General features: G+C 36.4%; 1 protein-coding gene across 1 annotated transcript; it reads right to left on the bottom strand.

Moving 5' to 3' along the window:
- Window positions 1-325: 325 nt before the first annotated feature.
- PEX13 (peroxisomal biogenesis factor 13) lies at window positions 326-27,759 on the bottom strand. The gene is made up of 4 exons (XM_041754594.1): window positions 27,585-27,759; window positions 6,922-7,616; window positions 6,288-6,413; window positions 326-4,045 (listed from the first exon to the last, which is right to left on the bottom strand). The coding sequence occupies exons 1-4, from the start codon at window positions 27,674-27,676 to the stop codon at window positions 3,747-3,749; spliced, it is 1,212 nt and encodes a 403-aa protein (XP_041610528.1). The 5' UTR covers window positions 27,677-27,759; the 3' UTR covers window positions 326-3,746.
- Between the last annotated feature and the right edge of the window lie 59 nt (window positions 27,760-27,818).

The following is a 27,818-nucleotide window of genomic DNA, read 5'->3' as shown; positions in this document are numbered from 1 at the left end:
CAAGCAAAATGAGATTTATACCACAGTATCATTTACATAGAAAACATATAATATATATAGTTTTTCAAGGAAATATATCTAAATTTTGGGAAAAGACCTGGAAGGATAAACATTAAATATAGTAGGGAATAAGGAGTATGGAATTGCAGGCAGGAGAGAAATAAAAACTATTAATGTGAAATAAAACAGAACAAAAGTGTAGCCTTTCTAGACCATTGATATTGGCTTCATAAAGAATATGATCAAGGACTGACTCATTCTGAACAACTTAGATCCTTATAAACCAAAACACTTTACATGAGTAGAAACACCATTAAGACTTAGGTTAAATTGAACACCAATAAAAAATAAATTTATTATTAAAAAAAAAGACTTAGGTTAAACATGATTTCTTTAAATGTGAAAAACTATTCACAGGGCATAATATGTAAGTATTCTACAGGATTTATGCATTTGCTGAGTTTAAAAGAAATAGTTCATTCTCCCAAATAAGATAAGCTAAATAAAAACTAATATGAAAGAACATTTCAAGGCAATGCTGAAAAGACAAAATTTCTTGTGTTGAATAAATATTCCAATGTGTTTTTTTCTCAGGCCATTCTCTCAGCAAAATAATTTTAAATTACATTTTGGGCAAAGTTATAAGTACAAGTGAATTTTTATTTTTAATTTAGTATATGTAATTCTGAAATTCTAGACAAGATATAAATCCTTTGTAACATTTTTACAGGATTTAAGAAGTTTCCATATATACAGAAAAATTTAGAAAACTTATACTTGCTGTAACATTGTACTTTTGATTTTGCTTTTCATTTTTTAAGAGCACTCTCACATGAGGCAGATGTAGCAGCTATCTCCAATGTTGTCACTGAGGAAACTAAAAATTAATGTAGTTAAATCTTATAGTAAGTTCATAGTGGTATCCAGACTAACATCTAGATTTCTCAAAACCTGAACTTGTGGTCTTGTTTTTTTTTTTGTTTTTTTTTTTTTTTGGTCTTGTTTTTATTTATAACCTTCTAGGTAATTTTTACATAAATGTAAATGTTATTTTTCTTTAAATCACAAAAAATAGAACAAATTGGTTTGCAGTAGTTAATACACACGATATGAAGAAAAAGATACTTTTTATATTAATTGCAATCCTGCAAAAAGAGTTAAGTTTATCTTCAAAAAATGTCAACCAAGCTTAATATATTTTTATTTGTCCAGTAAAAGTAACTTCACAATCTATTAAGAATGAAATTTTAACTGAAGAACAACTTCTGTTCTATTTTCCATTAAAGAAAGCATAAAATAAAGGACATCTGTATTCAAGTAAATATATAATTATGACATAATGACAGACTAAATCAAGTACCCAAAATAAAATGTTAAAGTATGAAAATGTTTAGTCCTCTTACCTTTTCCGTTCTAAACTGATAAAATACAATCAGAAAAAAATAATTTACATGAAATCTGTTTTCTTACTGTGACTTGTGATTTACTGTTCCATTTAATTGAAAATGTTTTGGCTTCAGTTAGTAATTTTTGTAAAGTAGTACTTAAATAAGTCCTGAAAATAACAATATTAGAGCTGTGAACATTACATCTCATCTAATAAATTATACTAAAACTGTAATGATAAAAAAAGGCAAAACTTCTCTGCTTATTCTAAATTCCTTTCCCAGAGTTCAAGTAGAAAAGGAATTTTTAGACAACAAAGTTACCAAAGTTACCTGTCGATAACAGATATCACAATTTAGTATACTCAGCCAAAAAACAAACACCCTAAGAAAAGTGAAACTGTTTTTGTCATTCATTCTGTGCTATACTCGTCTTATGTACCTTTAATCGTAGTCACAAATTCTGTCCTAGAGACTTGCCTTTTCTAACCTAAATAGTGCTGACTCAACATTTCATCCCCACTTCACTTCTAGCAATTTTGATGTCTCAACCCAAATTTAATCTGTTTTATCGAAAATTATTTCAAGGACAAAATTTTCATAAATTACTCTAACAACAACAAAAAGCAGAACCTCTAATTGTAGAACACAAATGTAAAATAATATACAAGAAACTTTATCTCAACTCGAAGAGTAAATAATATCTGGGTGTTAAAAAACAGTCCTAAGATAAATTTTACTTATTATTTTTTTTTTCAGCACGGGGTCAATTATGACCAATTTAAATTATGTTACTTGGGGGATCCCTGGGTGGCTCAGCGGTTTGGTGCCTGCCTTTGGCCCGGGGCGTGATCCTGGAGTCCCGGGATCGAATCCCATGTCGGGCTCCCTGCATGGAGCCTGTTTCACCCTCTGCCTGTGTCTCTGCCTCTCTCTCCCTCTCTGTGTCTCTCATGAATAAATGAATAAAAAAATTTAAAAAAAATTATGTTACTTATACTGTCATTTCAAAAGACAGGTTCCCAAAAGCCTTTACTAAAATTCTATGCTGAGTATAGAATTTGGTCCTTACATGTTTTTGTGTGAACTGTTTTAGAATTACTGATTTGATGAACATAAAGTCTATATAAGAAGATGAAAATACTCAATCAAAATCGGTTTCAAATAGTTCCAGGCTTTAAATAATATCTGTAAATGTATTCTTGTACACCTGTATCCCTGACAGTATTATTTCGTAGTATGATCACAGCAAGTATATGGATTTTCCAATTTTGTGGGGGAAATATTCAGTGTACTGAAATTTAACTGCATTTAAAGTCATTATTAAACACAAAACAAGTCATATAGTATTATCATACACTAAATGACAATTCAACATTTTATTTATAGTCTCAGTGGTAAAAACTAAACCTAAAAGAAATGTGTATGCAATGGGACACATTTTCAATGTTTAAAGAACACCCTGAATATGGAATTTAAAAAGTAATTATACTAGGGAAAGAAAAGAGAATCCATGAAAAGACTTAAATCATTACTGCTAGAACTGATTATTCTGTTATGTGCAAACTCAAAGGATTTGAGTCTTGGCTAGAGAAAAAGAAAACGAATCTTGCATATATTCTGATTTACGCAGGATGAAATCTAGGCATATTGTTAAGGGATAAAAAGTTCTATGATCCTCAGAAGAAATGGAAATAATCTGTAAGAAAGATAAATTTCAGCCTTTTTACTAGCAGGAAATCCTTTAAGGGTTAAATATCACTCTAGAACCATCTCCTTCAGAATACTTCTAGTAACCTTTGCAAGGTAAGTTTTTAAAAATACAATAAAAGGTATCAACTGTTGGTAGGTAAAGACATATTACTGCCTAAAGCAAACCCAAGACTGGATATAACACAGATCATAAAATTTTTATTATTCAGTTTAAAGTTGTAAAAAAAAAAAAAAAAGTAGCTTTTTGCTTGTTCTCATATTTATATGTTATCGCTCGATTTCTGAGGATTCCAAATCAATTAAGCTCTAACTTTAAAAAGCATTAAAGACCCCTACTGTAGCAAACAGTGTATTCTATAGTTCATCAATTTTACTTTCCATAAACATAGGATTTTAAAGAAGATGAAAATGACAGCAGTCTCCATAATCTTAAAATTTAGGTGAAACAAATATCCTCATGGTCACAATAACTTGTAAAATGTAACCAGGTCACTAGACCAACATACTAGTGTACAACTTTAATAATTTCTAGCAGCAAAACACCTGGAATAGCCATTAACAAATGTGCTCATCAGATTGTAGATTAATTTCTTTGTAAGAAGTAATTTTTAAAAAGTCTAGTTTGATTGCAGGCAAACATGAAAGATATCAAAGATCTTGTTTTTCTCCACCTTTTCCAGTGGAATCAGGTGCAACTGGAACCTTATTAGTTTCAACAAACACAGATTCAAAGGCAGCTTCCTGTTCATCCAAAGAATCAGCAGCCGTGGCTCCTTTAATTAGTGTTGTGTTGGTAAAAGATTGTTGCTGCTTGGAAATTTTGCTGGATTCCACTGCTTTTCTACCTCTTCTTTTACCAAGAATTTTTACATAATTAGCAGGTATAAGTCCTGTTGTTTGACCATCAAGACTAGCCAGAAGCCAACCACGCACTTTGGGTTGCTGTTCTGATAGAAGAAAAGACAGCCTTGTAATTATAACACACACTTTGGAGTCCAACACAATATCCATAATAAAATATTATGTTAAATTTGTGTTATATTTACACACTAAAATATATGACTTAACAGTTCTAGGGTCCCTTCTTATAATTTATACTTTTTACTTTATACTTACTAAATATATTTTCAACTTTGAAGAACATGAAGTTTATATCAGTTCGACCAGTCATAGAGTAAGGAGATTCATTCTCCCAAAAGCTAAAACTAACATCAGTGTCTTTCATATTTTAAATTGAAATTTAAGAAATGAATTCCTCATTTCTTTTCAATAGAACTTAGAAGCAAGTATAGAAAATATATACCTTTACACAGCCAGATTCTTTATATACTTTTGGCCAAAATATAAAATTCATTCTATGTGATTGTGATGAACCTTTTTTTTTTTTTTTAAAGTAGGCTCCATGTTGGCATGACTTGAATTCATGAATCCTGAGATCAAGACCTGAGCTGATTATCAAGAGTCCAACACTTAAACAACTGAGCCAGCCAAGTGCCCCTGTGATGAACAAACAATTCTGAAGATAGTGAATGCTGTGGATTTTAATCCAAGATGAGGAAAAATAAAGACCTCAGTTATCTCTAGACATGTGACAAAAAAGGTAAGGCAATACTTTAAGCTTGAAGTAGGAAAGATTTACTTAATATATTCAATTTTGTATTTTGGTATTTGCTGTCTCTCATTTTAGTTCAGCAGCGTAAGTCAGGTACAATAGAACATTACGTTAATACTCTACTACAGAGAAAAAAAACGCAAAATGGACCATATTTGTGACTGATTTTGTTCTAAATGCTCAGATGTACGTTACGTGAGCAATGGAGAAAAGAAGCAAAGCTAAAGTGTTCAGAGGCATCATTAGTGGAAGAATAATTTTAGATATAAAATTTTCCTGAAATACTATATGTAATTGAAAGAAACCAGACTTGATCTTTTTTATACTTCACATTAAAACTAATTATTCTTATGAGTCCTAATTCTAACAATAAATCTTAAAATGGAATTATTCTTTTGAAATTCAAAATAGTTTAACTGCTATTTTCACTAGAAGAAAAATATAATATTTAGAAACCTAGGTTTTATGTATGAGGGATGAAGCAGAGATTTAGCAGATTTGACCCAAATTTTTCAATTATTTATATAATAAACAGTTTGCACACTGAAGGTATTTTTCCCCATATAAAAAATGATTACACTAATTAAAGGTTCAAGTTTCCTTAAAAGATCACATAGGAAACAGCCCAGGCCCTTACAAGTATAGGTTCTGAAGTCAGATAAACCTAGGTTCATAGTCCTGCCCCATCATCTTAGCTTTGTGATCTCAGACAATTTAGTCACTCTGAGTCCTGTTTTTTTCGTAAGTAAAACAGAGACAGTACAACAATAGTACCCACTTCATATCATTTTTGTAAGGGTTAAATGCAGGATCTAAACTATAGTGCCTTGTACTATAAAGGACAGCTGTTACTGTCATTAGTATCTTTACCAACAAAATGTTATTTTTCCTAGCAAACCTGAATCCCCACAAACACACAACCCCCTCCCATCGCCAATTCATTAAAAATTTTGATCATCATTACTGGGAAAGCTAAGGAAAAAAGCCATTTTTGCCTGGAGCCATTAAAAACTATTAGTGTCCTAGTCCAAAAATAAACCTGAGATATGTAGAAATTTCTTGCTGAGATTCTTTAAAAATTCATGACAGTAATTCCTAAAATGTTCATGTTGGTGTTTCTGAAGTAAACACCATTCAAATAAAAAAGAAAGCAATACCAGTCCAAGCAATCAAAGACTGACAGGGATACTTACATGACACTGGATAATTTCTTTGGGTTGTTAGATTTATTACACATAGTGCTTACCTCATGGTTTTTTTGTCTTTTGTTTTTTTTTTCCTCCTCATGTTTTTGTGTAGGGGTTAACAGGGCTTGGAATTCAAGTTTTGAGTTTAGAAGAGATGATATAAACAAAATCTTTCCCTATCTCAGTGAAATATTACTGTAACAACTCTGTTGGGCATTTCTCCCCCACACCCTCAGGTTTGGAAGTTCTAAACTGACACGAAAAGAGAAATTCTAGCAACTACTTCTGAGTTAACTAACAATGAACAAGATCCTTTGTTGCAGTTTTTAATACTACATTTACAAATTCAAAAAATTCATGGATAATTCCAATTTATTCATGTTTTGTTACCTTTGAGAGCTAAGTTAAGCATATCACCAGCACGGAAAGAAATTTCTTCTTCAGATACAGCAGCAAAATCATATTCTGCTCTAGCAACTACGTGGTCATCCTCACCACTTGCCCAGTTGGTATTGTCTACAAACCAAATTAAGAATTAAGAGTTATGACTATGATTTGTAAACTCCATAAATCTACTTCCCAAGAGAAAAGTACCCCCCAAAGTAAATTCTATAACACTGCATAAAATCCAACAATACGTTCACTACGATATCGATTAATTATGAACTTTCTTTTTCTTTAAGCTCAAAATTACAATTACCTGTATGTTCTTATCCACTTCCCGGTCAGTAAGTTTTAGAAAGATAAGGGAATTATGTCCTATGTATCTTTGTATCCTCTACAGTATTAAGTTCAGTATATTGTAAACAGTAGTCAGGCAATGTGTACTGTTTTGTTAACAAACAATAAATCAATAAACTTATTTTTGCTACATACTCATTTTCCAGTTTTCAAGTTCTTAACTGAAAATATAGCTGGATCAAAATATTAAATACAAATGACTATGAAGAATGCTAATTTAATAAATCTATTCTTGAAATTTGAGATTGTTATGTGGTTTTTGAATGGATTCTTTTACTCTTACCTGTTACTTCATCATTATGGGTAGACAGCAGTTTCCAGATGAGGTAAGGACCACCAAGGATAACAGCAAAGAACAAGAATATTGGCCAAGATTTTGCTGAGTTAGCTGCTCTGTCCTCAGCACCAAGGCAAGCCACAGTTCCTTCACTTTCTGCCCACAGGTCCTCATTCTCAGAGCCTCTTCTTAAACCTATCATCCACTGTAACCGTCGATAAAGATACCTTATAGTCCTGACTAATGCAAAAGCTGAAAAAACCTTTGTGAAATGGATTTTTAATCGGGAAAAGTGATTTGCTACATCCAATACAGCCCTGAAACTGTTATAGACAGCTGAAAAGGTAGCATCCATCATCATACTGACGGAGGCAAATGCATGCACAATACTTTCAATGGACTGAAATGCACCTCTGCTGCTTTCTTCAGCTTGCTGAACAAATCTACTGGGTGGCAGATCATCTACCCGGAGGCGGTTATAGCCCAACCCATTATATCCATAACTATAAGGGCTATAATTTCCATAAAACGAATTTCCATAGGCACCATATCCTGAAGAAAATGAACTGTAAGCAGGCCTGAAAGTATTCACATTGCTGCTTCCTGTCTGCTGTGATGGCCTTGGAAGAATAGGTGGGGGCACTCTGGTAAGTGTTGGTTGTCCAGGTCTTGTCAATAAAGTAGGACCCAAATCAGCAGATCTAAAACCAAATAAAGCACATAATAAATTCAACTCAAAGTAACTATAAAATACTTCTTACAAATCTAGTGTCATGACAGATTTGTTGAAGATATAAGAATAAGGAATAGTCTAATACCCGCATGCTTACAGAATCTCAGTCTTTAAACAAAATGGACAAGTAAAATAGCTGACTAAACTCTGCTATTTTCTTGTTTAGTTATGCTGACATTATTAGCAGATCTTCAGTCTATTTTCTCAGTTAGTTACAACTATGTATCTGTCTTTGCTTGCACCTAAATGGTACTATCTTAATTACTTTTTCTTTTAAAGATTTATTTATTTATTTATGCAGAGAGAGAGAGGGGGGCAGAGACACAGGCAGAGAGAGAAGCAGGCTCCATGCAGGAAGCCCGACGTAGGACTCTATCCCAGGTCTACAGGATCACACGCCGGGCTGCAGGCAGCACTAAACCGCTGCACCACCAGGGCTGCCCAATTACTACAGTTTTATAGGAGGTCTTAGCATCAAATAAAACAAGTCCTCCTACAATGTTCTTCAAGAGTGTTTCAGCTATTTGACCCTTTGAATTTCCATATACATTTTAGAATCAGAGCTTGAAGTTCTACACCCTCTCCCCCCAAAAAACCCTACTGAGATTGTCTGGGATTACACTGAATCTGTAGATTAATTTAAGTCAGATTTTTATAATAGACTTCCAACTAACATTTATTAGCTCTCTAAAAGATTTTCCTCAATAATGGTTTTTAAAAATAACTTTATTGAGTCTCCATAATGTTTTATAGTTTCCATGTGGCAGGTTTTCTCTAAATTTATTCACATATATTTGGTATTTTTTGATGCTATTGTAAATGGTGTCTTCTAGAATTTCACTTTGATACTGTTATGTATAAATTTATAGATTTCTTGAATATAGTCCTTGTATCCAACAATCTTGCTTTTGATTCTTCTGGATTTTCAAAAATCTTAAGGATTTGCAATCAGATTGTACGTGAATAATGGTAGGTTTATTTCTTCTTTTTCAATTCTTACAGCTTGATATCCTGAATAGAAGTGATAACAGGGATTCTTGTCTTGTTCCTGATTTTAAAGGGAAAGTTCTCAATGTTCACCATTGATTATTAAGTTTGCTGCAGGGTTGTTGTAAATTTAGTAGTTCCTTTTCTATTTCTATTTGCTAAGTTTTTTTTTTTTCATGAATAAACACTGAATTTTATCAAATGATTTCTCAGCAACTATCATGATTATGATTTTAATTATGAATTCAATTTCTTTAGTATCATGCCACTTAAAATATGGTCTGTGGACAGGGCTAATTTATGAATCATATGTACTGATCTATAATGAGCGAAGTACAAATGAGATTGTTTAAGTAATCTGAATTGCTATATTTTAACTGTATTTTATAAAAGTACCGGCTATAAGTTCAAATATTTTGAGAAGCACTGCTTTATTTATTTAAAAAAGAATTTTATTTATTTATTTATTTATTTATTTTATTTATTTATTTGAGAGAGAGAGAGACAGCCAGCACAGGCAGGAGGAGCAGCAGGGAGAGGAAGAAGCTGACTCCCTGGTGAGCAAGGAGCCTGACCCAGGACTCAATCCCAACACCCTGGGATCATGACCTGAGCTGAAGGCAGATGTTTAACCGGCTGAGCCACCCAGGTGCCGTGAGAAAGCACTGCTTTAATAATTACAGGACTATTCATCGTCCCTATTTGTAAATTATACCTTGCTTCATCCCCTAAATTTCTTCCCCTTCCCTTCTGTCTTTTCCGTACTTTTGTCTCCTTGTGCAAAAATATGTTGGATATTTTCTTCCTATCCTTCAATCACTGCTATTCAAGAGTCAATCTACCACAAAATAAGTATCTTGTATTATAATGTAAATCAGTGAATTCTTAATGCCAATTAAACTAAATAGTGTCTCATTGTCAATTGTTGCTTTACATCCTGGCCTGATAATTTCATTATCTTATAGACTGCTATTTCATTGTCTGAAAAACCACAGCCAGTCCATACTCTCAGTAGTTACAGAACATGCTCTAAGTCACTGATTCTCTCTGTAGCAATGTCTAATCTGTGGTTAAACCCAATGAGTTAATTTTGGTTATTGTAATTTTTAGTTCTATATATTCCTTTTCCTTTTAATAGTTTCCAAATATCTGCCAAAATTCCTTATGTTTTCTTCTTCCTTCAACTTAAAAGTCCCTTTGGTAACTCCATTTTCTGAAGCCTATGAATCTGTTGTTATACTTAGTTGCTATTGTTATCTAATGTCCTTCTGGGTCCTGTTATTGGTTTTGCTTATGCATCAGACATACATGAAGAATTGAAGCAATAATTTGAGACTCTGAATGATGTTCTCTTCCTCCAAATATATTTCCTTCTGGACACTGGTTTCTTAAATATCCTCTACTTCAGACAGGCTGTTATCAATCTATGATATCCTTAATCTAATTACAGGAACTAAGATGATTTAAAGCTGGGCTTATGTTCCTGTAAGGGCTGTCTGGTTCCTTTATACCCTCATACCTAGATGTATCTTTTCAGGGTCATAATACAAGATATGGGTAATTTTTCAGCACTTTCTCTTGGAAGACCACTAGACTCTAACCATGCTCCAAGAGGCTGTCAAAAGTGTTCTTCAACTAGCTTTTCATCATCTAAACTGCTTCTTTTGGAATCACCAGTAGTAGTAGTAGTAGTAGTAGTAGTAGTAGTAGTTCTTCTCCTTTTCCTTCTTCTTCTAAGGATTTATTTATTTATTCATGAGAGACACAGGGAGAGGCAGAGACATAGGCAGAGGGAGAAGCAGGCTCTCTGTGGGTTGCCCAATGGGGGACTCAATCCCAGGGCCCCGGGATCACGACCTGAGCTCAACCACTGAGCCACCCAGGCGTCCCTCACCAGCAGCTTTATGGGAATCCACTCTCACCTTTGTGGATTCCCATCTTTTTCTGGATCTGGGCTCCATAAATCGTTATCTTCTTATTTGCTCTATAATGCATTCAAGGAGATGTTCTTATATTCTTCTTAGCTTTTCTATTTGTCCTCAGGATTTTTTTTTCTAAATTACTTCTTCTGCCATCAGAAGTCCTTCTCACAATTCTTTGTCCGTCATTATATAGCATCTTACATTCCTACACATGTCTGCCTCTTCTACAAAGAAAGCTCCTCATAGGTACAGGAGTTATCCTTGGGATTGGATAACTTTTCATCACCTAGTACATTACATAGCATATTATAGGTAGTGATATAAACACTATGCTTAAGTCTCTCTTTAGTGAATATTTAAAATACATATATCACCCAGACTATTAACACAGATTTTCTTTATATTTCCTCTACTATTTTATAAATTTTGATGAATACGTTAGTTTAAAAATTATAAGGAATTAAATGTAAATACTTAATAAGAAAAAAATGAAAGTTTCCCTCTTACTCTTCTCTGTTTTTTTTTTTATGATAGGCACACAGTGAGAGAGAGGCAGAGACACAGGCAGAGGGAGAAGCAGGCTCCATGCATCGGGAGCCCAACGTGAGATTCCATCCCAGATCTCCAGGATCATGCCCTAGGCCAAAGGCAGGCACTAAACCGCTGCGCCACCCAGGGATCCCTCTTCTCTGGTTTGAATGCTATTTCTGACATATAGACAAGTAAAGTGTCCACATATGGTTTGTCTTTTGGTTACAACCAGCAAAATAAGAACTAAACAGGCCTATGACTTAGAGTAACAGAAGATGTGTATATTCAGTGCTGAATGTGCCAAAAGTCTTCCGACCTAACTTTTTATTTCGAAAAACTTAGAAAAAAAAGTTGAAGGTACAATACCCACATTCCTTCTATCTAGATTCAACAACTGCTATTGTTTTGTCACATGTTTTCTCTCTAGTTTTTAAAAAATTCTTGAACCATTGAAAGTAACTTGTAGACTTGATACATTACTTAAATACCACAGCATGCATTTCATACAAAACCACATTATTTTCCCATCTCTAAAAATTAACAATTCCATATTATTATCCAATTGATATTCAACATATATCCATTATCCTCAAAAGTCTTTAAATAGCTTTAAGATAAAATTCATATACCATGAACTCAGCTATTAAGTATAAAATTAAGTGGTTTTTTGGTATATTCACAGAGAATCAACCTATGTAATTCCAGAACATTTTCATCATCCCAGAAAGAAATCCAAAATTCATTAGCAATTACTACTCATTCCCTGTTCTATTCCCAATCCCAGGCAACAACTAATCTAATTACTGTCTCTATAGGTTTGTCTATCCTGGTTATCTCATGTATAGTCAATTCTTGTTATTTTTGATAGTTATATTCTATAAAGTTGCTGTGAACATTGAATTAGCAAATACATAATCACTGCTCCTGGGGAAAACAATGCACTTCAGTACTATTCTTAGGTGCCATTTTAAAACAGCCAAATCACCAACAAAACATGTGATGTGAAAATGTGGCATCCACTAAACTGTGAAAAGGACACCTGTTTATAGCATAAAGCTGAAAACAAGAAGCCAGAGTGTTGCTTTGTTTAACCCTGGGTGAGAGATGACTCAGATCTTTGCCACTCTAAGCATGTTTATGAACCAAAAGCAACTGTATCATTTTATATTCCTACCAACAGTGCATGAGGGTTCCAATTCTTCCACACCTTTGTCAGCACTTGTTAATATTTATCTTTTTCATTTTAGCCATCCTAGTGGGTATGAAGTGGTATCTCACTGTGGTTTTGTTTTGCATTTCCCTGACAGCTAATGATATTGAGTATCTTTTTATGGGCTTATTGGCCAGTTTTAGATCTTCTCTGGAGAAATGTCTATTCAGATATTTTGCCCATTTGAAAATTTGGGTTATTTGCCTTTTTATCATTGAGTTGTAAGAGTCAAACCTCTTTTTCAGGTTGTTGTGGGTTTTTTGAACAAAAATTCAGTTAAGATTCATACACTGCATTTGGTTTTTTCCTCATCTCTTTTAAATTAGAATTATTGTTTCTTTGAAATGCCTTTGACTTTTTGAAGAGTCCAGCCAGTTTTGTTTTAGAATGTCTTACATTCTGGATCTGTGTTTCCCTAAAATGTTGTTTTTCAATGAGAGAGCATGTGTGCAGAGAGGAGCAGAGGGAAAGAATCTCAAGCAGTTTCCTGCTGAGCATGGAGCCCAAGATGGAACTCAATCTCACAACCCTGAGATCATGACCTGAGTCGAAATCAAGAGTTGGACACCTAACTGACTGAACCACCCAGACACCCCCTAAAGTGCTCTTTAAATATATCTGTATCCTCTAGATTTTCAGTTAAATTAATCATTGCATCTAAAGGTTTAGTTAACATTTTTGGCAAGAACAATTCACGGGTTATGTTAACTTCATATTGTATCACATCACAAAAAGTGGAGTCAAACTTTAAAAAGGGTCAGCTGACTATTTTCTTTAGAGGTGTTCTAAAGTAGGAGCAATAATAGATAAAACAAAGTGAACAAACAGGCATATTAGATTTATGGAATAGAAACTAAACAGAAATGCAAAATGATTACGGGGCAAAGCTATGGGCCTACTCAATTCTGAGTCTGAAATCAGGCAGTGACAGCCAAGACTCAGGTTTCTAGGAAATAACAAGAATGAATAGTGCTCCACTCAAATGAAACTATTTCATTGCTTGAAGCAATGGGTTGGAATGTACTACCTTAGCTTCTAAAAAGAGATTATGAAGTTTGAGATTATTTTAAGACAATATTTTAAGATTTTTAGAAAGTTGCAGAACTAAGAAAGGTAGGACTCTAAGGTCTCAAGCACAGGAAATGAAACAAGAAAGCAACTTACTGGCTTAATCTTTTTTTTTTTTTTTTTAAAGATTTTATTTATTCATGAGAGACGCTGAGAGAGAAGGGCAGAGTCATAGGTAGAGGGAGAAGCAGGCTCCCTGGGGGGAGTCTGATGCCGGACTCGATCCTAGGACCCTAGGATCATGCCCTGAGCCAAAGGCAGACGCTCAACCACTGAGCCACCCAGGTGCCCCTCACTGACTTAATCTTTGATATCCTTAATCTAAACTACTCTTTTTATACTTGATTCTTATATGACATGGTGGATGCTGAAGAAGCAGACAGAGGCAACAGGAACCCTACTAGACAAAAGTAAATGTAGAAGGGAAAGAAGAGGAAACAGAACTCAAAAATGCCTGTGCAAAACAAACATATCAAGACACACAAGAAGAAACAAAAACACTAAGAAACCAAACTAACAAACAGCAGCAATTAGAATGAAAATTCAGCTTCTTGGGAAGATGGTGAAGGAATAGGGAACCCTAGTTTCATTTGGTCCCTGGAATTCAGCTAGATAGCTATCAAATCATTCTGAATTCTTGCAAACTCAAACGGATCTAGGAATTGCTATAATCCTATAAATAGAAAAGTGAACACTTTTTGCAAGGTAAGAGGTGCAGAGAAGTGAATCCAAGGCTAAGAAAAAACATATTGTGGGAAAAAAAACCCCCACAGGGTGAGGGAGCCTCAGTCAACTATCATAGAGTGATATAGCAGCGGAGCATAAAACCGGAACTTTTAGAAATTTACTCTGGCTGTCATATTAGACAATATAACTCTAGAAATTTTATAGATTAGTTGTTTGGATGGTTAATTTACCCATTTGTGTGAGTTTGGGATCCAGCTTCATTTTTCTCCCAAAGGGTTAATAAGCATTTTTATTAACATCGATTTTTTTAAATAAAATTTTTTTTACCATTAATTTTTATTGTCAACAAAATTTCTACTCTGGTTCTACTTCTGAATTGTTTCTTGTTTCACTGAATGTGTTCTCTCTTGATTCTCTGGATTTTGTTATTTCCTAATAAATCTGGTATAACCTCCCCCCGCAAAAAAAAAACAACAAAAAAAAAACCTGCTCTAGTTGGGGGACATCCCTGCCTGAAAGTGGAGTGGAATCCTAGGTGGGACAGTGCAGTCTCAGGATCTCTGGTTACAGAAAGAACAGGGATGCCTGAGTGTGGCAGAGCTCCCAAGCTGAGGAGCAGGGAAGCCAGCTGCAGTGAGTCCAGGAGAGGGCTTTCAGAAAAAGGCTGCCATAAATTGTAAACTGTGGCACTGCAGGTGACTGCTCTCCCAGCAGGGGCCCAGCAAGAGCCAGAACTGGGGGGATACTCCCCTTTTTGTCCTGGAAGGAATGGCGCACCTGTGTTCAGCAAGAGTCTGTAAAGTTTAAAGACTTCAAATGGAATTGCGTGCCTGAGATAAACATGCTCAGTCACAGACTAGGTGAACAGAGTGCAGATGGAAACCAGGGAGACAAGAGTGACTGACTGCTTTCTGTGAAGGCTCACTGAAGAGCAGAAGGTACATATTTTCAGTTCTGGGCCGGAGATCAGGGCACAGCCATTTTCATCTTCTAAAGCAAGAGGGAGGGATCCCTGGGTGGCGCAGCGGTTTAGCGCCTGCCTTTGGCTCAGGGCGCGATCCTGGAGACCCGGGATCGAATCCCAAGTCAGGCTCCCGGTGCATGGAGCCTGCTTCTCCCTCTGCCTGTGTCTCTGCCTCTGTCTCTCTCTCTCTTTCTCTGTGTGACTATCATAAATTAAAAAATAAAAAATAAAAAATAAAATTAAAAAAATAAAGCAAGAGGGAAACCTTTCAGGAAAAAAAAGCCACACAGAGCAATCTGAAGCTGCTTACACAGAGCCTTGCCACCTGGCAAGAGGGTGCAATACCGCTGGGGCAGAGACACCTGAGAATCAGCAAACTGGCCCCTGCTCCAGAAGACCAGCAAGAGCATTCAGCTAATAACAAGTTTACCAATCACACAGAATTGCAAAACCCCACTATATAGAATTTGGGGGTTTTTCCCCATGATTCTTTAGTCTTTTGATTTAAATATTTTTTCTCCCCCCCCCCTTTTTAAAAGATTTTATTTATTTATTCATCAGAGACACACAGAGAGAGGTAGAGACATAGACAGAGGGAGAAGCCAGACTCCTTGTAGGGAGCCCAACGTGGGACTTGACCAGGACTCCGAGATTACGACCTCACCACTGGGCCACCCAGGTGCCCCTCTTTTTTTCCTTTTCAACTAGTTTCTTATGTTATCAAATCTTTAAAAAATTTTTTTAATTTTTATTTTTACATTTATATTTTACTTACATATATATTCTTCATTTGTGGCTTCCTTTCGTTGTATTCAATTTTATTGTTGTATACATATAAGTTTTTCTTTCTATATGATTTTGGGATGTAGTTTCTTCTAACAGACCAAAATACACCCAAGACCTAGTGTATTATTCTGTTCTGTCCACCTGTTTCATTATATTCTCCGCCCCCCCCCCCCACTTTTTTTTCTTTTTTGGTTCTGATCTCTTCTGATTTGTTTAGTATATATTTTGCTGGGGTCGTGGTTGATACTTTTGTACTTTGTTCCCTCATTCATCTATTCTTCTCTGGACAAAATGACAAGATGGAAAAACTCACCCCAGGGGAAAAAATAAGAGGCAGTACTAACTTCCAGAGACTTAATCAATATGGATACAAGTAAAAAGTTGGAGCTAGAATTCAGAATAATGATTATAGAGATACTAGCTGGGCTTGAAAACAGCATAGAAGACACTAGAGAATCCCTTTCTGGAGAATTAAAGAATTAAAATCTAATCAAGTTGAAATCAAAAGGCTATTAATGAGATGCAATAAAACAGAGGGTTAACTGCTAGGATAAATGAGGCAGAAGAAAGAACCAGTGATATAGAAGATAAAATGATGGAGAATAAAGAAAATGAAAAAGCGAGATAAACAACTATTGGATCATGAGGGGAGGATTTGAGAGATCAATGATACCACAAAGCAAAATAGTATTAGAATAATTGGTGTCCCAGAAGAAGAAGAAAGAAGGGCAGAAGGTATATTTGAGCAAATTATAGGAGGCACTGAACCCCCCCTCAAAATCAATAAAAACAGGTCAACACCTTGACATATAATACTGAAGCTTGCAAATTTCAAAGACAAAGAGAAAATCCTGAAAGCATTTCAGGACAAGAGGTCCTTAACCTACAAAGGTAGAAACATAAGACTTGCAGCAGGCTTATCCACAGAGACCTGGGAGACCAGAAAGGACTAGCATGATATACCTAGGGTGCTAAGTGAGAAAAATATGCATCCAAGAATACTTTATCCAGCAAGGCTGTCATTCAAAATGGGAGAGATCAAAAGCTTCCAGAACAAACAGAAACTAAAAGAATTTGTGATCACTAAACCAGCCCTGCAAGAAATTTTTTTTTTAATTTTTATTATTTTTTTATTTTTTATTTTACGATAGTCACAGAGAGAGAGAGAGAGAGAGGCAGAGACATAGGCAGAGGGAGAAGCAGGCTCCATGCACCGGGAGCCCGATGTGGGATTCGATCCCGGGTCTCCAGGATCGCGCCCTGGGCCGAAGGCAGGCGCAAAAACGCTGTGCCACCCAGGGATCCCTCCTGCAAGAAATATTAAAGGGGATCCTTTAAGCAAAGAGAGCCCCAAAATAACATAAACCAGAAAGGAACAGACATAATATATAGAAACAGTGACTTTACAAGTAATACAATGGCACTAAATTCCTATCTTTCAATAGTTACACTCTGAATGTAAATGGCCTAAATGCTCCTATCAAAAGACAAAGGATATCAGATTGGATTAAAAAAGCAAGACCCATTGATATGCTGTCTGCAAAAGACTCATTTTAGACCCAAAGACACCTCCAGATTGAAAAAGAGGGGGTGGGGACGCCTGGGTAGCTCAGTAGTTGAGCATCTGCCTTCAGCTCAGGTCGTGATCCCGGGTCTGGGGATTGAGTCTTACACTGGGCTCCCTGCAAGGAGCCTGCTTCTAGTTCTGCCTATGTCTCTGCCTCTCTCTCTGTATCTCTCATGAATAAATAAATAAAATCTTTAAAAAAAAAAAAAAAAAAGGGCAGCCTGGGTTTAGTGCCCCCTTCACCCCAGGGTGTGATCCTGGAGACCCAGGATCGAGTCCTGGGTCAGGCTCCCTGAGTGGAGCCTGCTTCTCCCTCTGCCTGTGTCTCTGCCTCTCTCTCTCTTTCTCTCTGTGTCTCTCATGAATAAATAGGTAAAAATCTTAAAAAAAAAAAGATGGGATGCCTGCCTGGCTCAGTGGTTAAGCATCTGCCTTCCGCTCAAGGCGTGATCCTGGAGTCCTGGGATTGAGTCCCATATCAGGCTCCTTGCATGGAGCCTGCTTCTTCTGTCTCTGCCTCTCTATGTCTCTCATGAGTAAGTAAATAACAAAATTTAAAAAACACATAGGTAATTATACAATAACAGTAAAGATCTTGAACACCTCACTCACAGCAATGGACAGATCATTTAAGCAGAAGATCAACCAAGAAATATAGGCTTTGAACAACACACTGTATCAGATAGACTTCACAGATATCTTCAGAGCATCCAACCTAAAGCAACAGAATACACATTCTTCTTGAATGCACATAGAACATGGTCCAGAATAGATCACATACTGGGTCACAAATCAGATCTCAACGGATATCAAAAGACTGGAATTATTCCCAACATATTTCAAACCACAGTGCTTTATTTATTTATTTATTTTTTTATTTATTTATTTTTATTTATTTATTTATTTTTTTTATTTATTTTATTTATTTATTTTTAAAGATTTTATTCATTTATTCATGAGAGACACACAGAGAGAGAGAGGCAGAAACACAGGCAGAGGGAGAAGCAGGCTCCACTCAGGGAGCCCGACGTGGGACTCGATCCCAGGTCTCTAGGATCACACCCTGGACTGCAGGCGACACTAAACCGCTGCGCCACTGGGGCTGCCCCAAACCACAGTGCTTTAAAACTTGAACTGAGTCAGAAGAGGAAATTTGGAAGAACTCAAAAACTTGGAGGTTAAAGAGCATCCTATTAAAGAATGAATAGGTCAACCAGGAAGTTAAAGAAGAATTTTAAAAATTCACAGAAACAAAGGAAAATTACAACACAATTGTTCAAAACCTTTGGGATGCAGCAAAAGGTAGCCCTAAGAGGGAAGTAAATAGCAATATAAGCCTTTCTCAAGAAACAAGAGAAGTCTCAAATACACAACCTAACCTTACACCTGAAGCAACTGGAGAAAGAACAGCAAATCAAGCCTATGCAACAGAAGAGAATTAACAAGGATCAGAGCAGAAATCCATGATACGGAAATCAAAAAAAACAAGGGAAGCAATCAATGAAACTAGGAGCTGGTTCTTAGAAAGAATTAATACGATCAACACTTATCAAAAAGAAAAAAGACCCAAATAAAATCATGAATGAAAAAGGAGACATCACGACCAACATCAAAGAAATATAAACAATTATAAGAACATCTTATGAGCAACTATATACCAACAAATTAGACAATCAGGAAGAAATAGATGCAGTCCTAGAAATATATGAATTACCAAAACTGAAACAGGAAGAAATAGAAAACTGGAACAGACCAGAAAAACCTTCCATAACCAGCAAGGAAACTGTAGCAGTAATCAAAAATCTCCCAAGGGTACCTGGGTGGCTCAGTGGTTAAGGGTCTTGGGATCAAGTCCTGCATCAGACTCCCTGTTCAGTGGGGAACCTACTTCTCTCTGCCTCTTCTCCTCCCTCTGTTCATGCTGTCTCTGTCTCTGTCTCTCAAATAAGTAAATAAAATCTTAAAAAAATAAAATCTCCCAATAAACAAGAGTCCAGGGTCAGATGGCTTCTCAGGGGAATTCTACCAAACATTTAAAGAATAAATACCTGTTCTTCTGAAGCTGTTTCAAAAAACAAAAATGGAAGGAAAACTTATAAACTCTTTCTATGAGCCAGCATTACTACCCTGATCCCAAAAATCAGACAAAGAATCCACCAAAAAGGAGAATTACAGACCAGTATCCCTGATAAACATGGATGCAAAAATTCTTACCAGGGTACTAGCCAATAGAATGCAGCTATATATTAAGAAGATTACTCACCAAAACCAAGTGGGATTTATTCCTGGGGTTTAAGGGTGGTTCAACATCCACAAAACAATCAATGTGATACACTACATTAATAAAAGAAAGGACAAGAACCATATGATCCTCTCAATAGATGCAGAAAAAGTATTTGACAATGTAGAGCATCCTTTCTTGATTAAAACTCTCCACAGTGTAGGAATAGAGGAAACCTACCTCAGTATCATAAAAGCCATGTATGAAAAGCCCATAGAGATTATTCTCAATGGGGAAAAATGGAGAGCTTTCTCCCTATGGTTAGGAACATGACAGGGATATTCATTCTCACCACCATTACTCAACGCCGTATCAGAAGTCCTAGCCTCATCAATCAGACAACAAAAAGAAATACAAGGCATCTGAATTGGCAAAGAAGAAGCCAAACTCTCACTCTTTGCAGATGACATGATACTCTATGTGGAAAATCCAAAAGACTCCACTCCAAAATTGCTAGAGCTCATATAGGAACTCAGCAAAGTGGTAGGATATAAAATCAATGCACAGAAATCAGTTGCATTTCTATATAGTTATAACAATGAGACACAAGAAAGAGAAATGAAGGAATTGATCCCATTTATAATTATACCAAAAACCGTAAGATACCTAGGAATAAACCTAACCAAAGAGGTAAAGGATCTGTACTCTGAAAACTATAGAACACTCATGAAAGAAATTGAGGAAGACACAAAGAAATGGAAAAAATGTTCCATGCTCATGGATTGGAAGAAAGAATATTGTTAACATGTCTATGCTTAGAGCAGTCTATACATTCAATGCAATTCCTACCAAATACCACCCACATTTTTCACAAAGCTGGAATAATTCTAAAATTTATATGGAACCAGAAAAGATCCCAAATGGCCAAGGGAAAGCTGAAAAAGAAAACCAATTGTGGCATCACAATTCAGGACTTTAAGCTCTATTACAAAGCTGTAATCATCAAGACAGTATGGTACTGACACAAAAAGAGACACACAGATCAATGGAACAGAATAGAGAACCCAGAAATGGACTCTCAATTCTACGGTCAACTGATCTTCAACAAAGCAGGAAACAATATCCAGTGGACAAAAGGCAGTCTCTTCAACAAATGGTGTTGGGAAAATTGGACAGCCACAGTGCATTTTCTTACACTATACACAAAAATAAACTCAAAGTGAATGAAAGGCCTAAATGTGAGACAGGAATCCATAAAAATCCGAGAGGAGAACACAGGCAGCAAGCTCTATGACCTTGCTAGACAAGCTCTAGCTTCTTGCTAGACACATCTCCAAAGGCATGGGAACAAAGGCAAAATGAACTATTGGGACTTCATCAAGATAAAAAAGCTTTTTCACAGCAAAGGAAACAATCAACAAAACCAAAAGACAATCTACAGAAGAAGAGAAGATATTTGCAAATGTTTTATGAGATAAAGGGTTAGAATAAGAATCTATAAAGAACTTACTGAACTCAACACACAAGGAACAAATAATCCAGTCAAGAAATGGACAGAAGACATGAATAGACATTTCTTCAAAGAAGACACACAAACGGCTAACAGACACATGAAGAAATGCTCAACATCACTCGGCATCAGAGAAATACAAATCAAAACTACAATCAGCTCACACCACTCAGAATGGCTAAAATTAACAAGTCAGGAAACAAATGTTGGTGAAGATGTAGTGAAATGGGGAACCCTCTTACACTGCTGGAAGGAATGCAAGCTGGTGCAGCCATTCTGGAAAACAGAATGGAGGTTCCACAAAAAGTTAAAAATAGAGCTACCCTACAACCCAGCAATTGTACTACTAGGGATTTACCCCTAAGATACAAATGTAGTGATCCGAAGGGGCATGTGCACCCCAGTGTTTATAGCAGCAATGTCCACAATAGCCAAACTATGGAAAAGTGCCCAGATGTCCATTGACAGATGAATAAAGAAGATGTATATAATACACACACACACACACACACACACACACACAGGAATATTACTCAGCCATCAAAAAGAATGAAATCTTGCCATTTGCAACAATGTGAATGGAACTAGAGGGTATTATCCAAAGCGAAATAAGTCAATATGAGAAAGGCAATTTTCACATGATTTCACTCATATGTGGAATTTAAGAAACAAAACAGAGAAGCATAGAAGAAGGAAGGGAGAAATAAAGGAAGATGAAATCAGAGAGGGAGGCAAACCGTAAGAGACTTAATCATAGGAAACTTAGGGTTGCTAGAGGGGATGGAGTTAACTGGGGTGACGGGCATTAAGGTGGACACATGATGTAATGAGTACTGGGTGTTATATAATACTGAAACTAATACTAATACTTCTGGAACTAATAACACACTATATGTTAATTGATTGAATGCAAATTTAAAAAAGAATGCAAAATCATTCAAGGAAAAACAAATTTTATATAACAGTTTAACAAAGATTCCCAATATGTTTAAAATAGTAAATGAGCTCAATGAAGCAATAATGTCTATGAAATAAAAACTGAAATGCAATAAAAACATGTAAATATGAAAAAAATTCTCAAGAGACAAGGGTCCATTCTGGAAGAGATGGCTGACAGGACAAGAAGCTGTACAGAGCTTTCAAAAGACTCCTTGTGCTAAAGAGACAAAAACTAGAGTTCAGAACTCCTAAGGAGGACAGCCAAGGTAAAACCCCACACTTCAGATTAGGACCTTATACTAGTAAAGGTAAAATTGTATATATGAAATAGGCTAGCCCTTGTAGGAACTAAAACCACAGCTTTGAATTGGCTCAATTCTTGACTGGATTAAATGACCTTAGATTGCTAGTGATACAAGATGCCTGTCAAAGGCAAAACTCTCAGGAAGAAGACAGCATTCTAGGCCTCAAATTGCCTATACGATGTCCAGCTTTCACTAAAAAATAATTTGGCTTATATGAACACTAGCCTGTATGCAAAAAAAAAGAAAAGGAACATCAGATAATACAAAGAGATCCATCCGTAGGGGTCCAGATAACGGAGTTATTAGGCAGAGACTTTAAACTATGACTAAAATAGTCAAGGAAAAAAGACAAGATTGAGATTCTTCAGTAGACGATAGAAACTATTAAGCAGGACCAAATGGATATTCTAAAACTAAAAAATTAAAATAACTAAAATTATGAATTTAATGATTGGTTCAATACTAGGTTAGACACTCTGAAAGAAGAACATCACTAAACCTGAAGAGAATTCACAAGAAAATACCCAGAATGAAGCATGAGTAATAAAAGACTACATGCAGAAAGACTTTAAGGTATGGGCTGTACAGCGAAATACACAGTTCAAATGCAGTTGGAGTCAAAGGGATGAAACGATGATGGGTAGAAGCAGTATTCGAAGAGATAATGGCTGAGATTTTTCTGAAATGAATGAAAGACATCAAATCAGATTCAAGTATTGCTATGAATCCCACTCAAAATAACACAAACAAAATCATTCGCATTGAAGTCCAACAGAGTACAATCACTGAAAATCAAAAACAAAGAGAAAAATCTTTAAAGCCACCAGAGGAAAAACGAGATTACTTTCAAAGAAGTAAGAATAAGGCAGAAATGGATCAAACTCTCAGAAAGCTTACAGAAAACTAAAAGGAAACAAACAAACAAAAAAATGTAGGTCTCTTAATGACAATGCTGAGTTAGCAGATCTCTAGACTCTCTAGACTTACCCCTTAACAAGAAATGTCTTTATAGTCCAAAGTGTTGAAAATCATATAGTTACTTGTAGCAGAAAATATTCCTGATACAATGTTTAACAGGACTCCTGAAGAAGAGATGGGAAAGAACAGTGCTTAAACAATAAAGATATAATTAGTGAAAATTTTCCTGAATTAAAGATTGAATCCTTAGAGTGAACCTTATGGGTGCTGAGCATGAACACTATAGCTACTGAGCAGGAAGTAAAAATATACATGTCTGCATATTCACACCTGAATAGAGCATAATAAAGTTGTAGGGGACCAAGGTATCAGGCAAAATCTTAAAAGCTACTAAGAAAAAAATAGTCTATAAAGGAATAAAAATTAGATGTAACAGAAAAATTTCCATAGCTATACATCCTGGATATAAAGCCAAAGAAGTACAGCACAAAGAAAGAAATTTACAGGCTAATTTCACATATATATATATATATATAGAAAGAGAGAGAGAGAAAGAGAGAGAGAGAGAGAGAGCTTAAAATGTAAAAACAGAATTGAACATTGTATTTTAGAAAATAATCACAATTAAGCAGTTCATCCAGAAACTTATGGATGGTTCAACATAAGAAAGTTAACTTATACAAATAAACCACATTTTCAAATTTAAAAAATACATATGATTATCTCAATAAATGGATAAAAGTCATTCATAAAATGTAATACTCCTTCATAATAAAAATCTGAGCAAGGTAAGGAGATAGAAGTTCGAAAGGAAATCTATTAAAAACCAAAAAGCATAAAGGGTGCCTGGGTGGGCAGTCCATTAAGCATCTGGCTTCAGCTCAGGTCAGAGTCCTGGGATTGGAGCCCAGCATCTTGTTAGGTTTTCTGCTCATTGAGGAGTCTGCTTCTCCCTCTCCTTCTGTGCATTCTCTTTCTCTCTCTCAAATAAATACATCTTTCTATAAAAAACCCAAAAAACAAAAAAAAAGCAAATATCATATCTTAATAGTGAGACTTGAGAAGCATTCCAATGAAAGTCAGAAGCAATACAAGGATGATGGTTATCTATGCTAGCTTATTTGTAAATGATAGAACTGTCAACATAGAACACAAGAGAATTTCAACTAAACCACCAGAACAACTTAAGTCTGAATTATGCTGGATATAAAAGATGGAAAAATACTTCCTCGAGATAGTTACATTATTTAAGGCAAAAAAGATTCAAATTCTCAAAAAGTTCCAATAAAAATCCCAGTAAGCCTTTTTATAAAGGGTAAATGTAACAAAGGCAATTCTGAAGAACAGCAATGTATGGAGATTGTTCACATACCAGGTATGAAACTTATTAACAAGACAGTGTGGGGGTGCCTGGGTGGCTCAGTTAAGAGTCTGACTTTTGATTTTGGTTCAGATAGTAATCTCAGGGTCATTAGCAGGGGTCCCTCAGTGGGGAGTTTGCTTGAGATTCTCTCCTTCCCTCCTCCTGCTTGTTCTCTCTCTAAAATGAATAAATACAATCTCAAAAAAAAAAAAAAAAAGTGGTGCTAGCATAAGAATAGAAAGACCAATAGAACATATCAGAAAGCTTCCCAAACAGAACCCACACATTTATGAAAGCTTAATATGATGCAGATGGCATTATAAACTAGTATGGTATAAATTAATGATACTGGGGTATTTATCCCCATGGGAAAAACAAAAACCTATATTCTCTACTTTGCAACTGATTTTATACAACAGAGTCAGTTCCAGGGAGATTAAAGATATGAATGTGAAATGCAGAATATTTCTTAAAAATAGAGAAAAAAAAATTTTTTTTGAAAAAAATTTCCTTGATCTGAGGCAGAAAGGGTTTCTTAACCAAGACAGAAAAAACACAAACAATAAATATGAAAATTTTGGCTATATTTAAATTAAAAGTATCTATACAGAAAAGTGAACATGAATACAAATACAGCAAGAAGACAAGTCACAGACTGAAAGATATTGAAAACATACAAAAATAGAGTAGTATGAATAAAGGACTTTTAATAAGTTGATAGGCAAATCTGAACCCAATAAAAAAAAGTGGGCAAGAAATATCAACAGAAAAAACTCAAATGGCTAATTTAATATTCAAAAAGATGCTCAATCTTATTACTAACCAGAGAGTACAAATTAAAAATGAAATATCATTTCATATCTATTAGGTTGGCAAATAAAGAACTAAAAAATAACATCAAGTGTTAGAAAGAATGTAGAGACACAATACTTTGCTAGTGAAAATGTAAAAAACCACTTTGGGGAGCAACTTGGCAATAGTTAGTACTTGAAGCTAAGCATACCCTCCACCAAGCAATTCCACTTCCAATAACAATTAGGAAACACCTTGGAAATGAGGACAAGAAGAAAGGCACAAGAATGGTCACTGCAGGGGCGCCTGGGTGGCTCAGTCTGTGTCTGCCTTAGGCTCAGGTCGTGATCTCACTGTCCTGGGATCGGTTGGCATTGGGCTCCCTGCTCTGAGGGAGTCTGCTTTTCCCTCTCCCTCAGCCCCTTGCCCTTGCTCATGTTCTCTCTCTCTCTCTCTCTCTCTCTCACACACACAAATAAGTAAATAATCTTCTAAAAAAATCACTAGCAGTTTTTAATATGTAGCTAATACTTTAACACCTACAACAGAATAAGTTTAATAGAATATCCTTTGGCGGTTAAAATGAACTACAGATGTAAGTATGAACAAGAGAAACCTCAAAATCAGTATTTAATGGAAAAAATTTGCAAAATGATAGTTTGAACATAAAGTCTAAAAACACACTAAACACTATACACACAGATACACACACACACACACAAAAAAAAAAACACAAAAACTACTAAACTATAAAAACATAATTGGGTACACAAACCACCAAATAGGGACAGTAGTTATAGCAGGAAAGAAGAATGGGAGGCTTAACACTTTCTCTAAGTTTTATTATTATTTTTTTAATCTGAAAAAAAAAAAATCTGAGGCAGATCTGGAAAAAATGTTCTTAAAGCTAGCGCGAGCCCGCAAGTATTCATTGTCTTAACACTCTACCAAGTTTCCATGTGTTTAAAATTCCCAACGAAGAAAAATGGGGGGAAAAAAGGTTAATTTTACATAAACAGGACTTTTAACAAGATGCCAAGTATAAAACCTGTCTTCCCAAATTGCTGTCCAAGGTTTAAAAAAAAGTCCAATCAGGGTGGGGGGATCCCTGGGTGGCCCAGCGGTTTAGCGCCTGCCTTGGGGCCTAGGGTGTGATCCTGGAGTCCCGGGATCGAGTCCCACCCACATCGGGCTCCCTCTGTGTGTGTCTCTCATGAATAAATAAATAAATAAATAAATAAATAAATAAATCCTTAAAATTAATTAATTGAAATTAATCAATTTTTTAAAAAGTCAAATCATTCATAAAACAGCAGAAAGCGTCGCCCTCCAACTTAACAGTATAATCAAAGCTTATTACTCGTGATGAATCTATCATTATTAGATTAAGCTGCTAATGTGTTCAAGTATCTTAACATTTCAACAAGGATTACAAGATCTTACAACACAGCAGGAATACACCCAGTATATGGGGGGGGGGGGGGTTCTCCCTCTGCCTGTGTCTCTGCCTATCTCTGTGTCTGTCATGAATAAATAAAATCTTAAAAAAAAAAAAAAAGAAAAAGACACCGATCAGAAACAACAACACAACACAACACAACACAACACACAGGCCTTGGAAAAGTGACCCACAAAGGCCATCTATATGTATAGGCCTCGGATTTAGGACTCCCGCTTGAAAGTTGCTTCTCCAGGTCTTTACCCAAAACGTCGCTCAGTTATGCAGAAAAACAACATAAAGTGCATAGACCCGGGTTTTCACAGCGACCTTCGGGGCCTCCACCAACTTGCCGAGAGGCGCGTGGAAGCCGGGCGGAGACTTTGCTCCCACCTGGGGCTGGGCCAATCTCAGCCACTCACACCTGCCAAAGACCAAAAGTCTAACATTTTTTTCTAAGGGCCGAGCGGTTCCGTCGCCGTGTTCCGCTCACAGGAAAGGGAAAGCCTCCCGCTTTCTTGCAGGCGCCGGGACCCAGGGAGGGTCCCCCCAGTCAGAGACAGCCGTGCGGCCCCGGAGTGGTCTCTAGCTTAGACCCCTCGGCGCCGGGGCCCGGCGCGGGAGGGGGGGGGGAGGGGACACCTCAGCCCCACAACGGCCTCAACCGTCTCCTGCCAAACCCCCGCTCCGCCCCGCCAGCCCCGCGGCCAGAAGAATCCCACACTCACTGGAAAGAGGGGCCGGGTCCCGGGCCCGGCCCGACCCCAGGAATTCGGCGGGTCTCCCAGGGCTTCGGGGGAGGAGGCGGCTGGGAAGCCATCTCCGCCGCCACCGCTCGCCTCCCCGTCCGCGCTGGGACTCCCCAGGCCCGGGGACAGCAGCACCTCGCCAGGCACAACGGGCAGAGCACCGAGTTCTCCACCCCCCGCCCACCCCGCCCACCCCGGCCGCCAGCACGCCGC

This window comes from Vulpes lagopus, chromosome 5 (genome assembly GCF_018345385.1).
Source record: "Vulpes lagopus strain Blue_001 chromosome 5, ASM1834538v1, whole genome shotgun sequence".
In the NCBI taxonomy this organism is placed as follows: domain Eukaryota; kingdom Metazoa; phylum Chordata; class Mammalia; order Carnivora; family Canidae; genus Vulpes; species Vulpes lagopus.
Note: the sequence above shows the minus strand (reverse complement) of the source record. Positions and strands in the feature narration are given on the sequence as shown.